This window comes from Sturnira hondurensis, unplaced genomic scaffold, assembly GCF_014824575.4.
Source record: "Sturnira hondurensis isolate 20B ecotype Veracruz unplaced genomic scaffold, ASM1482457v3 Scaffold0016184, whole genome shotgun sequence".
Lineage (NCBI taxonomy): Eukaryota > Metazoa > Chordata > Mammalia > Chiroptera > Phyllostomidae > Sturnira > Sturnira hondurensis.
The window spans coordinates 3,723,574-3,737,192 of NW_028088815.1; the positions used below are offsets into that span (position 1 = coordinate 3,723,574).

At 35.3% G+C, this 13,619-nt stretch overlaps 1 protein-coding gene across 2 annotated transcripts in view; it reads right to left on the reverse strand.

Annotated features, from left to right (window-relative positions):
* Positions 1–13,619, reverse strand: part of TM9SF2 (transmembrane 9 superfamily member 2) — an 85,684-nt gene that overhangs the window by 26,358 nt on the left and 45,707 nt on the right. For both annotated transcript variants that reach the window (XM_037065808.1, XM_037065809.1), the window contains exons 8-12: positions 13,050–13,129; positions 12,169–12,277; positions 7,373–7,505; positions 2,693–2,812; positions 541–598 (exon numbers count right to left, since the gene is read on the reverse strand). In XM_037065808.1, the coding sequence (XP_036921703.1) occupies positions 541–598; positions 2,693–2,812; positions 7,373–7,505; positions 12,169–12,277; positions 13,050–13,129 (500 nt within the window). The remainder of the gene's footprint in view (positions 1–540; positions 599–2,692; positions 2,813–7,372; positions 7,506–12,168; positions 12,278–13,049; positions 13,130–13,619) is intronic.

The window sequence follows — 13,619 nt, forward strand, 5'->3', positions numbered from 1 at the left end:
AATACTATATGATTTCACTTTTATGTAGAATCTAATAAACAAACTGAAGTAACAGGCAAAATACAGACAGACTCATACATACAGCAGGATGACAGGGCAGGGGTTTGGCATTAGGGTTAGTTGGGTGGATGGAGAGATTGAGCAAAAGGAAAAAGTATTCATGGACATGGACATGGACAATAGTGTGGTTATGGGGGGGGGGTTAGGAGGATATAAGGGGACTAAACGGTAATGGAAAAAAATAAACTATGATTTAAAAAAACACAGCATACACAATAACATGCCAGACTAACATCTACAGACTGAGGCACAGACTTTTTAAAAGGGAACATAAAAATTTCCCATACCTAGAGATATTTTCCAAACAAAACATGTAGTAGTCATTCTGTAAATGTTTATTAAACATTCATTTTTAGCATTTAAAAATCAATTCTTGAGTACACAGTTTAGAAACAAATAATGTTAAAGGCTTAAGGGATTAAAATTTGAGAACTATCACATGACTATGTTTACAAAACTATTATCAAAAAATTTACTTACCCAGGACAAAGAAAAGATGTCAATAAAACATTTGTCTTCCACTTCTCACCTCCAAAGGCTGCAGAAGAAAACAAAAATGGCATACATACAGACTTTTTTCACATCAAAATCCCAGGTCTGGCATTGGACAAACTGTCAGATAGCAATGGGTGCCTATCCACAGAAAATGACACTAGCAAATGGTATGATATTCCTTAATCAACTGACCCAAATCAGAGATGCACATCACAGAACTGCCCGGGTAAGCGCTGCTCTAAAGATTTTTGCTTCAGCATAAAATAAACCTCGTATCAAAGGAAAGTCATCCATACTAGTTTTTTTTGTCTATTCTTTTTTCTATGTCAAAAATAAAACAAACCTTTACATTCTAAGCCAGTGTCGATAATGGAACTGGGCAGACAAAGGACACATTGGAGATCCTTGTTTATCTTGTGGTCAGTCTCAGAATTTGTGATAAAACCAAGAACTCTAAATTCTGGTAGGATGGGAGGGGAGTGAGGAGATCAGTGTGTCAGATCAGTTGGTTAAGAAGAGAAGGAAGGTTACGACCATCGAGAGAACAAATTTGTTTATGAACATTTTACTCTCCTTTGCTCCTTTCCTCTCCAATTTTTTCCCAGTTAAAAAAACAACTCAGGTATATAGAGTAAAAAATGAAAGTACTCCTCTACCTCCAGTTTAAAAATAGGCGATGAAATTGGCTGAGACCTGAGAACAACTTTAAATTGTTTAAAAAAGTGTTAACATAATTTATAAGCAAGTACTACTTGCCCTAGAAGAAAATGATAATTTATATATAATTTGAAGTCACAGGATTATTGATAAAGAGACTATTGTGAAATTATTACTTTGGGTTTAATATAATTCCAATCAGAAAACAAATAATATTTTTTGAAACTTTAGAAATGAATCCATATAATGAAGTATTTTGTGACTGGGGCCATGTAGTAGCACCTCTCAGAATATTCTACCTGATTAATATGCTATTTAATCTGTAACTGGGAGATGTTAAGAATGAAGAGGAGTTAAAACGGGATTTGTCTGTGATGAGGGAGCATGGATTGGAACTTCATGCAGAGGGAACAGTATGTGGAAAGATCCTTTGGAAAGCATAAAGGTCCACTACCTGACTGAAGAACTGAAAGAAAGTCAGCACAGCTGAAACAGTAAAAAATGGGGAGCTTATGCACAGGCAGAGGTCCAACTATATCTCACATGTATTAAATACATGAATACCCTAATTATGTGTCCTTTAGTAAAAGAGGAAAGAAAAAAAAAGACCTGAAGAAATTCACAGAAATTAAACACACTTACATACACACATATATATATAGGACTTCATATACTGAGGAGAAAATTCTATCAGACAACGTCTAGGCAACATGTTAAAACCACCTATGTAGCCCTACTGTTTTATGTTTTAGCTCGAGCCTTATTAATACCAACCTTAGCTCTGTCCTATCTCCTTGGCACTTTAATTCACAGATTACCTATGGGACCAATCTCAGTGGATTTCAGGATTCCTAAATAAGGCAAACTCTGGCAATCACTGACCCTGGCAAAGCTGCTTTCTCAGTCATCTAATCATATCCCATCCTTTTTCTTACTGAACTCTATTTTTAGAAAGCAAGAATATAAGAGATTGCAACTATGTTACACAATCACCTTACTTCAGGGCTCTTTAAAATAGTGAGATCTTAGTTTACTTTAAATAGTTTATCTTTATAAATATTAAATTGATATAAGTATGATTTCTTATACATAAAAAAGATATTACTGTATATATTACTTCAGTGAATTGGTGATACCCTTTTGTGGACTTCTTCCTTTATTTGTCTATATATGTTTCCATGAATGTAGCAAATCTAAGTTGTTCACTTGACCTTGTTAAGTCAAAACTAAATGAAAAAAAAAAAAGACAGGGGTTGATGGACAAGTAGCACCTAAATTTGCTTATTTCACCAAATAAGTAATTTTGAACAAATAAATCTAGGGATAGTCATCCACTTCACAAGCTTCTTTTAAATAAGAATATACACCAATAATAACATATTGTTTAAGGAGTATCAACAACCAGACATCAAGGCTCAGAGGTACTGAAGTAACAGATTATACTCCTGATCTGGCACCTTGTTGGGTGGCTTTTACTTACACTTATAGAATCTGGCAGCGACATAGCCTGCAGGTGTGCCCAACAGCACCCACAGGACCACAGCACAAGTCATCAGTGCTCCTCTGTTGGCAGGTGACAAAAATCCCAAGCAAGCAAAAACTAAGAAAAAAGTAATTTAAAGTAACAAGTTTTATTTCGTTTCCTTTGTTGTAAAGTGATATAAAACCCTATTCTTTAAAAGTAATGAACACAACTTTCTGAAAATACACTATCTTACCACACAGCCACATTGAATCTCAGTAATATTTAAGGTACTGGATCAACAGGATCACGCATAAGGCAACCTCCACTTTGGAAGTTTCTTGTTAGGGTCTGTAAGGCCTCACCATTCCTGTTATCAGAGGAGGCTGACCAGATGTTCCTGAGGGCCTTCAGCTCTTCTAAGATTCAAATACAGCTTTTAAAATTAACATCAATAAAAATATTCCAACTATTAAATAGTCTCATTCTTTGTTCCTTTTAAAATGTCCTCTGGGCTGAAAAAACCTTACAAGATTCAAATATGAGACAAAACAGAACCTAATCAAAGAATAAAATAGGAAAGAGACTTCATAGTACCATTACCTTTTTGAACATAAGTTATTGAAAGACCTGATCAATGACTCAGGAGAATTCTGGCTCCTACCCTTATTTAGTTGGTTAGATTTATTTGTTCTTCTCTATATAACCGTCTCTGTTAATAAAAACAAAAATATAATCTTATATTTCTAGAGACTTCTAACTTAAAGCTAGGACTTAGAAATCATGATTTGCAGAGAAACTCAAGTGGCTCTCTAATTCCTGGAGCAAGAAACTTCCTGGCATTTCTTCTGGGATGCACACAACATACACACCTCTGATCAGCATGGAGGGGCAAGAGAAGAAACTCATGATCAGCAGGAAGGCGGAAAAACAATTATGGTAAGATTAGATGTACTAGAATTTCAGCTAAGATGCGTTGCCTTTCCCCATCCCCCACCCTTCAGGCCTGAGAAATGGACTGTTCTGAAGCAGAAAGTTTACATCAAGTATTCAAGGAAAATGATCCTGAACACTTCCTGTCCTAGGCTCTCTGAAACTTTCCTCCCTTGTAAGTTCATTTCATAGCCAATCCCAACAAAGTCCAGATGGTGGCAGAAGGCAGCTCCAAATAAAATTTTAAAGAATTTTATCCTCAAACATCTATTCTGCTCTAATGCCACTCTGGCTCCTTGGGAATCCAGTGCCTTCGTGCTATCCTCTGCCTATGTCCCAGTCTTTTTCATGACTTCTCCCATCCTACCTTCTCCAGTGTAATACACTAATTGTAGCCCTACTCATTACAGCTGCATCTCTTTATCTAAATAAATACATAGGTTCTAGTTAATCTTCATGTCAGTCTTCAAATTGAAGCTAGAGATGTTAACTCAGTAGTTCCCAAATTTACTCAGGTGCCAGACATTTCAAAGTGGTAATTCTCTTTGTAAAGTATTTATGTAGTTAATTCCATCACAAAAATTTAGAGTTTTACTAACAGAAAGTGACTTTACTATTATATTTCTAATAAACATCAAACATAAGAAATGTTCATTAAAAATTATTAAAAGGTCAGTGGTTTCTGAATTCTTTCAGTAATCTTCATTTGTTATTGTTCATCACTAGCAGGCATCAATGAATGGGGAAAAAAAGCAAAATTTAGGAGACCCATTATGGCAAAGGAGTAATTGGAAGCTATACTAACCTCCCCCCCAGGACCAATCTGGATTACAATTAAATTGTAGAGATATCATTCTGAATAGCTGGAAAGAAACTTATAACCAAGGAGAGACAGAAGAAACCACTTCACTACAACATGACTGGTAGGAAGTAAGGTGTGAGAGGGCTGGCGGGCTCACATGGGTGGCAGCTGAAGTTCCAGAGGGATATTTCAGCAGCCAGGGAGTTCTCCCTGAGAAGTGTGCTATCCAAACCCCAAGCTGGGCTTCCCAGGCTACAGCACCAGAGCCAGGAAAAGAATCCAGGTAACATCCAGAAGTGAAAAGCAGCAGGGGTTTCTCTCTGCCAGGGAGACATGGCTCCCGGAGACATGGCCCCTGAGAGCCTCCTAAAGGGCCAACACACGAAATTTCATTTGCAGCCACTTACTCTGGGCTCCGGGAGAGTGCACTAGAGATTTGTGAGAACCTGGGGCTGGTGGCTCTGGGGAGCCAGCTGAAGGAATAGCTGCAGGATCCCTGTACTGAGTCATTCTCCATACTGCAGAGGCCACCTTTCTCAGACAAAGCACTACTGTCCAAGTGGCATCAGCCTGAGGAGAACCAATAACCCCACCCTGTGGAACTTAAATCAACCAGCTATATTACAGCTTGGTTATATGGAGGATTAAGTACAACAACTGAGGCAGCTCTCTGGGAGCCCTAAGATTTTAGCTGACCCTCCCCCAGGGTCTGCTGCTGGTAAANTGAAGAAGATCCACTAAGTGGAAGCACATAACCATGTTAATGGAAGGAAGAATTAACATCATTGAAATGTCCAAACTACCCAAAGCAATCTATAGATTCAACTCAATTCAAGATTCTGATGATGTATTTCACAGAACTAGAACAAATATTTCAAAAATTTATATGGAACTACAAAAGGCCCTATGCAGCAACAGTGATACTGAGAAAGAAGATCAAAGTTGGAAGAATCACACTATATAACATTAAACTATACTATGAGGCCATAGTAATCAAAACAGCATAATATTGGCATAAACACAGACACATAGATTAATGGAACAGAATAGAGAGCCTAGAAATAAGCCCACAGATTTATAGTCAACTAATATTCAAAAGGGAAAGTAAGCACATTCAGTGGGCTCAAGATAGTTTATTCAATAAAGTGTTGGGAAAACTGGATAAATGCATGCAGAAAAACGAAACTAGACTACCTTTTTAAACCACACAGAAGAATAAATTCAAAAATCAAAGACTTAAATGTTAGACCCAAAGTCTTAAAAATTTTATAAGAAAATATAGACAGCTAAATCTCGTACACTGCTCACAACAATGTTTCACTGGATATATATCTCCACAGGCAAAGGAGACCAAAGAAAAAATAAGCAAATGAGACCACATCAAACTAAAAAAGCAAAGAAAACATCCCATTCTGTGGGTTGTCTTTTTATTTTGTTTTGCAAAGCAAGGAAAACATCAACAAAATAAAAAGGCAACCCACAGAATGGGAGAATATATTTGCCAACACATCTCATAAGGGGTTAATATACAAAATGTATAAAGAACTTAAAAACTCAACACCAAAAACACCCCTCTGTAAACCCCCAAACAATCCAATTAAAATATGGGCAAAGGACCTGAATAGACACTTCTCCAAAAAGGATATTCAGATGGCCAAAGAACATATGAAACAATGCTCAACCTCACTGTCATTAGAGAAATGAAAATTAAAACCACAATATATTATGTCACGTTTGTCAAAAAAATTATCATCAATAAATCAACAAACAACAAGGGCTGATGAGGATGTGGAGAAAGGGGAACCCTTCTGCACTGTTGGTAGGAATGCAGATTGGTGAACCAACTGTGCAAAGAGGTATAGAGATACCTCAAAAATTAAAAATGAATATGCTTTTTGATCTAGCAATCCCACATCTGGCAATACATCGGAAGGAACCCAAAACACTAATTCCAAAGAACATAAGCACCCCTAGGTTCATTGCAGCATTATCAACAATCACCAGGATTTAGAAGCAGCCCAAGTATCATACATCAGTAGATGACTGGGTAAAACAAATACGGGACATGTATGCAATGGAATGCTGCTTGGCTATAAAAAAGAAAATGCTACCCTTTTTGACAGTATGATGGACCAGGAGAACATTATACTAAGTGAAATAAGCCAGTCAGAGAAAGACAAATACTATATGATTTCACTTTTATGTAGAATCTAATAAACAAACTGAAGTAACAGGCAAAATACAGACAGACTCATACATACAGCAGGATGACAGGGCAGGGGTTTGGCATTAGGGTTAGTTGGGTGGGTGGAGAGATTGAGCAAAAGGAAAAAGTATTCATGGACATGGACATGGACAATAGTGTGGTTATTGGGGGGGGTTAGGAGGATATAAGGGGACTAAATGGTAATGGAAAAAATAAACTTCCAGAAACTAAATAAATAAATGCAAAATTTAGAACATTTTATTCATAAACATTTTTCTCTTAAAATTAGGAAAACTGAAAGACCATGGAAATAATGTGTCCCCAGAGAGTAGTTAACAGAACCACTCCTATGGCCAATCTATAACTCAAGCTTCCTGTCCTACCCACTCTTCTCCTTTTGTCTTTGAAGACAAGAATGTCTTGGCTTCCTACTTATACTACTGCTGGTAGGGTGGGATTGTCAATCCTGGTTCTGGGCTACCCAGACTCAGACCCATATAGTGTTTCAGGACTCAGTTCTCTCCAGCTCCAGTGCTGCTGTGACAAAGGCTTGGTAACTATCCTGAAGAAGAGAGATACGAAGAATCAGCTTTTGGGGGCAGTTAATCCTACCTCAAGTCACGTACAGCCAAAACACAAATCTGAACGCCAAAAACCTCTCACACATAAACTAACCTAGCCATCTCACTTAGGAAAACTGGTTTTCAAATAATCATTTAGAAAAATATTTTCTATTTAATTTGCACTTAACACTTACACAGAGTCACAAATGTCATAATTAAAATCTGCGTTCCTGATCCTAGAAAGACTGATAACAGCATCCCTTTTCTTGGAGGACGGAATATATCACCATGAACTAGTTTCCAGCCAAATTCTTCCTGGGCATCCTCCTAAAAAGGAAATGAAATCATTTGTCATGTCACCAAGAAAACTACCTAGTTTATTCATTGATACAGAAACATTTTCAAAAACTTACAAATGTTAATATTTATTTCAATTTTGAAGCATAAAGCTTACATAAAGCTTTATGGTTTTCTTGAACTGTTTTTAAAGGAATGCTATGTGTTAAAGTCTGTAAGCATAATCAGAGAGAAATCTGGAAGAAAATACAAAGATAATTGAATGATACCTACACCAAGTTCTAGTCTAAGGAACTAGATCCAACTTAATGTCCTAGTTTTTAATAACACTCTACCCTTTTCAACCTACATTCATTAATTTCCAAAGTAAGTGAGGTCTCATGGCCACTTTGCTGGTACAAAACACTTTCACATACACTGGGAATGAGAGGCCATCTGGTCATTTATGAAGAATGTACAAATTGAAGTTTTATTAAAAGTACAAGGGCTGAGTGGAGTAAATAAAATTATATTTGGGGTTGACTTCAAAATAATTGAAGTCGGGGGGAGTAGGTGCAATTCTGTAGATACAACTGAACAGGAGTTGGTAACTACTGCTCCAAAGTGATAGGCATACTAATCTCCCTGCTAGCAGGAATGTGTTGAAAGTATAGGGGGAAAAGTATATGCATCCCTTCTTTTAGGTGAGGCAATATATTAAATAGACAAGGAACCATTTCTGATTATTTTTTATTAAGTATACTAAAACATTCAGAGAATGTAGGAAAATGAAGTTTCCATTAGAAAACCAGGTCTCCTTTCTTGAAGCAAACAAATGTGCCTAGTTTCTTATTATCCTCACAGAGATATTCTACCTATATATAAGCAAATGCATGAATACTCTCCCCCCCAAAATAGTAGCACATTATATACCATATTTTATACCTTATCTTTTTAGCCTAATAATATCACGGAGATACTTCCACATCTGGTATATAGTTGCCGCATTCTTTTTAATGATTATGTAGTATTCCGCTATATGAATATTCCATAACTAAAATCTTCTATTATGAACATATATTTATTGTTTATGATAAAAAATAACAATAGTAAAATCCTTTGTATCCAGATCAGTTTCTAGGAATGGAATTGTTGGGTCAAACTATATTAGAAACTAATATTGCCAAACTGCCTTCCATAAGTTATAACAATTTACATTCTCATAAACTAGGTATCAAAATATTCTTGTCCTCAATGCCCCAACACATTATTATATCAAACATTTTAATTTCTGCCAATGTACCAGGTAAACAATCTTGCACCACAGTTTTAATTTGCATTTCTCTTATTTAGGAATGATGTTGCATCTTTTTATATGTTTGAACCACTTCTATTTATACGAACCACTTGTATTTCTTTTTTATGGGTTTTTTTCATTTTCATGTACCTTGCCTTGTTTCTTACTGAATGGTTGACTATTTTCTTAATGACTTTAGGATTTTTTTATTTACCAAGAAGTTAAACAATTCGTATGTGACAGGTATAAAATATTTTCACATTTAACATTTATCTTTTTATTTAATGATATTTTTTGCTACTCAGATTTTTAAATGTAGCAATCATTTCTTTTATGGTTCCTGGCTCTCTGTCATGCTTATAAAATTCTAGCCTTCTCCAAGATTTAAAAATAACTTCCTATGTGTTCTACTATGTCACAGATTCACAATGTCATTTCAACCATTATTTCAACATAAGGAATAAAGTTAATTTCTACCTTATTTTTTCCCAGATAGCCACTCACTTTATCAAATACTATGTATCCACTCTTTTCTTAATATACTTCTGTTAATCTCTAATTTTAGACTCATTATTGTTATATACAAAAAATGTTTTCTTGGAATTTTTTCGTTTACCAATCCTTTTAAATCTCTCTTTAGGACTGGTTTTTATTTATTATTATTTGTTTCTGGTAAAGTACTTCTATAGCAATTCCTTTCAGTGAAGGCCTGTTTGTGGTCAACTGTTTTATTAACTTGAAAAAAGTATTTCACCTTCATTTTTAAAAGAAAGCTTCTCTGGATATGCAATTCTATGTAAATAGTTACTTTCTCTCAGCAATTTAAAGATATTATTTTGTTTTTGAGCTTCGATTTCTAATTTGTTTATTCTCTGCAGATGCTCAAATCTTTTCTTCCTCTGGCTGATTTTTGTCACAGTTGATCTAGATGTAGATTTCTTTTTATTTATTCTGCTTGGAATACATTGTTTCCTTTGTGTATGTATTCTTATCTTTCATCTGTTCTGTAAAACTCCTCGCAATTGTATTTTCAATTATTTTATACTCTGTAACTAATAGTTCTAATATATATCTTGGCGGGAGGGGATTAAATCTGCTGTTTATTGTAACCTTTTTTGTGGATCTCTGCTAATAGACCATTTCATTGATCTTAAATTATAGGAATCTTGAAGCTTAATTTGGGAAACTTTCCTTCAGACAATTTCTACTTGAATCTGCCAAGAATCAGAAGGCACTTACAAAACAGAATCATTTTGCTCCCTGTTAAGAATCTAGGCTTAACAGAGGAGGAAATTGAGGTTCAGCTCCCTAACTAATGATCTAAGAGTTAGTCTCTCAATTGGTTGAAGACTTCATATAAGCACTGACCTAAAAGAGAATTTCAACCTCTCATGATTGTGTTGTTTCCTGCTCTGATCTCAGATCACTTTTTTGGACTGGTGTGTGTTTGGGGGGGATCCTTGGATATGTTTCTTACCTATCTTGAGCTCAGCATTGCACCAACAAGTCTGGCACATAAAGGGCTAACTTGTTTCTTCATTTATCATTCAATAAATCTTTATTCAGCACTAATTATATGCTCAGCACTGTTCAAAACAGCAGTGATACCACAGTGATTATAACTGAAAAATCTCTCTTTTCATAAATGTTTTCTCTTTGGGAAGGCGAAAAACCCCCAAAACATGTAAATAAAATATGCAGTACATTAGATGGTGTTTAAGTGCTACTGAAAAAAATTAAGAAGTATGAATGTGTATGTGGGGCAGAGAACATGTTATTTTAATGGAATGGTCAGGAAGATTTCACTGGGAAGATCGTGTTTTAGTAAAGACATGAAAGAACCAAGGGAGCTACCATGTAATATTTGAGGGATAAACATCTGAAGTAGAGAAAAAAACAAGTTTAAAGGCCTTGAGGTGGGAACATGTTTAATTATGTCTGAGGAATAGCAAGGTGGCCAGTATGGCTAGTGCAGAGCTCCAACAGGTACTGCAGGGACTTTTAAACCACTGTAAAGACTCTGGCTTTCACTCTGAGTAAAACAGAAAACCACTGGAGGGTAGTGATCGAGAATGAAATGATCTGATTTATGGTTGAACAGATTTCCTCTGACCAGTAGGAAACTGGAGGGAAGGAAAGAATGGTAACAACAATGGAGAGAAGGTTGCCCTGACACACATCCTATGGCACACTCTAATTAAATTAAGAAAAATGCCATTAACCCAGTGATAATTTAGAGATGCCTGCCTATGTTCTGCTATATATGAAGAGTACCCTGAAATTATTTTAATAAAATACTTAATAAAACAATTAATAAAAATCATGACAACAGATTATAGAGTACAAGTGCTAAGAAGTTTATAAACATTCACATGTTCTTTTTCTTGTCCTGACTGATATGGCTCAAAAGGTTGGGCTTCATGCCCTCATGCCAAAGGTAATCAGTTCAATTCTTGGTTTGGGCACGTGCCTGGGTTGTCGGTTCCATCCCCAGATGGGGTGGGTTCTATCCCCAGATGGGGTGCGCCTGAGAAGCACTGATCAATGTTTCTCTTTGTCTTTCCCCTTCCCTTCCCCTCTCTCTAAAGAAATAAATAAAAATAAATAAATAAAAATATTCTTTTCCTAATTAGAAGGCAAAAAGGTCAAGAAGGGAAAGGCTAAGAAGATGGGGAAGAGAAAACAATAGAAATCTGAGCCTTTTTTTTTGTATTTCTGACAAGTCATTATGGTTCTTGCAAGTTAAAGAGCTGCTGTGAAATGAAAAGGTACACAATGCATTAACATTGTGCAACTTAAAATGTTTGAGGATGAGCAATACTAGGACATTAAATTATTTTGAATATACCAAAAGGTTGAAATGATAAAAATTCAGCTAAAATTAATTTTTTAAATTAAATATACATACAAACAAAAATTGTTTGGGAGTTATTCTACTTGACTTCACTATTTTGCCCACTGGATTGTACACTGGGAATGGAGAATCTAAAAGAATTGACAACATGTAAGTGAAAAAAGATAACAGAACTAGAGCTGTGCACCTATACCCATTCTGCACTAATCTACTGACACAGATGAGGGTGTGAACAGTTCAGTTCTCAATGCTATGATGACTTTCTAGAGACTACCAATTCTTAAAAATCATTTTCCTTTCTGAAAATGTGAATTCATCATAACTTTTAAGGAGAATGTTTTAAGAGCACATTCTATCTAAAGCTATTATTTAAACCCTTTCCATATCAGGGAGGACCACTCTGTAAAGTATATGATTGTCTAACCACTATGCTGTATACATAAAACTAATGCAAAATAACACTGAATATAAACTGTAATTGAAAAAATTTTTAAAAAACCTTCCAAAGAAAATATAAAGACTATGCTTGGAAGACTGAAGAACAGTTCAAATGTTTCACTCACTGTAGAATCCATCTGATTATATCTGGCAATATCTTTATGCAGTGTCCGTAGCATAATCATAGCGACCATTCCAGATAAGAAAAGGACAATGACCAGGGAATTCATAATGCTGTAGAAATAAGCATGTCAGAATTAGTCCGTAGCTTAATCTTTGGAACAGTGAAACTCATTTTAAAATTGTTTATTAACATTAAAACAGCATTTTTCAAAATCAAAATTCTACCTAAAATTCAACGAATTCAATGAACTGCTATGTTCTGCTATGTATCTTTCTGGTGGATACTTTATATATTTATAATATAGTTTTGTTGTCCATTGAGAACTAGAATTATTTTTGTACATGGTCAACATTATCAAATAGCTACTGTGCCCACATCAGTGCAACTCAAGCAGCAAGAATCAATGAAGGGCTGATCTTTATCTCAAGAAATTTATTGAAGAACAAATTTACTCAGTAAATTAAAGAATATCAAAGGACAGTTGGCAAAGTATGAAAAGGCGAGTAATAGCACCATGAAACAGCTTTCTGAATAAAAGTTTGAAGTAGGAATAATAATAAATAAATAGTCAAAACATTAACAGTGGCTTGTTTATCATGCACTCTTCCTTTCTAGGTAAAGTGCTCAAATGCTCGGTTCCATTATCTCCTTTAATCTTCAGAACAGCCCCACAAGGCAGTTATTTCTAGATAAAGAAATGAACTGTGTAAAACTGAGTGACTTGGCCTGACTCATAACCAGTAACTTAAATCCAGGATTGAACCCATCTGATTCAAAAAGCTAGACTTTTGAATAACTGAGGATTAAAGAGTCCATCAGATGTTTAAAGGCACAAAGAGTAGAATAAGTACAAATAATAAAAAGCAGATTAATCTATCTTACCTAAACCACTGAATGTGGGTATGAGGCATAGATTCCAGAATATAGTCCCATCTAGATGCCCACCTGATATTTTTATCTTCCTACAGACAAAACAAAACTCTTTAAATAAGCATTTCCTGACAAAGTATATTAAGAATCCAAAAATTTCCATTCTCAGCTTGACCTTCCATTAAGTCAACAAATGCACTTTCTCCTTATTATAACTTGGGTTAGCCATGAGATTCAGGGAGTTCCAATTTGCATAAGTCTCAGTAAAATCAGTGAGATTAAATAGTAAATAAAAACTAAAAGTTCCTAAAGGTACTAGTCACTTGTATTTTTTTAAAAAATCTTGCTTTGGATTTTAAATAGTAAAGGTTATTTCAGATGCCAAAAGTTAGGATTATATTTATTCTTTTTTCAGAAAACTGAGTGGAATAACTTACTTGCTTTGACACCATCTATCTACACCTCTGAGACACATAACTAGACCAGAGTCAGGGTACACTGAACATCTGGCAGGTGAACCCCCACTGAGCTTTTAGTACCCAGAAAGACATATATATTGTGTACTGCTCTAGGCGTACAAAA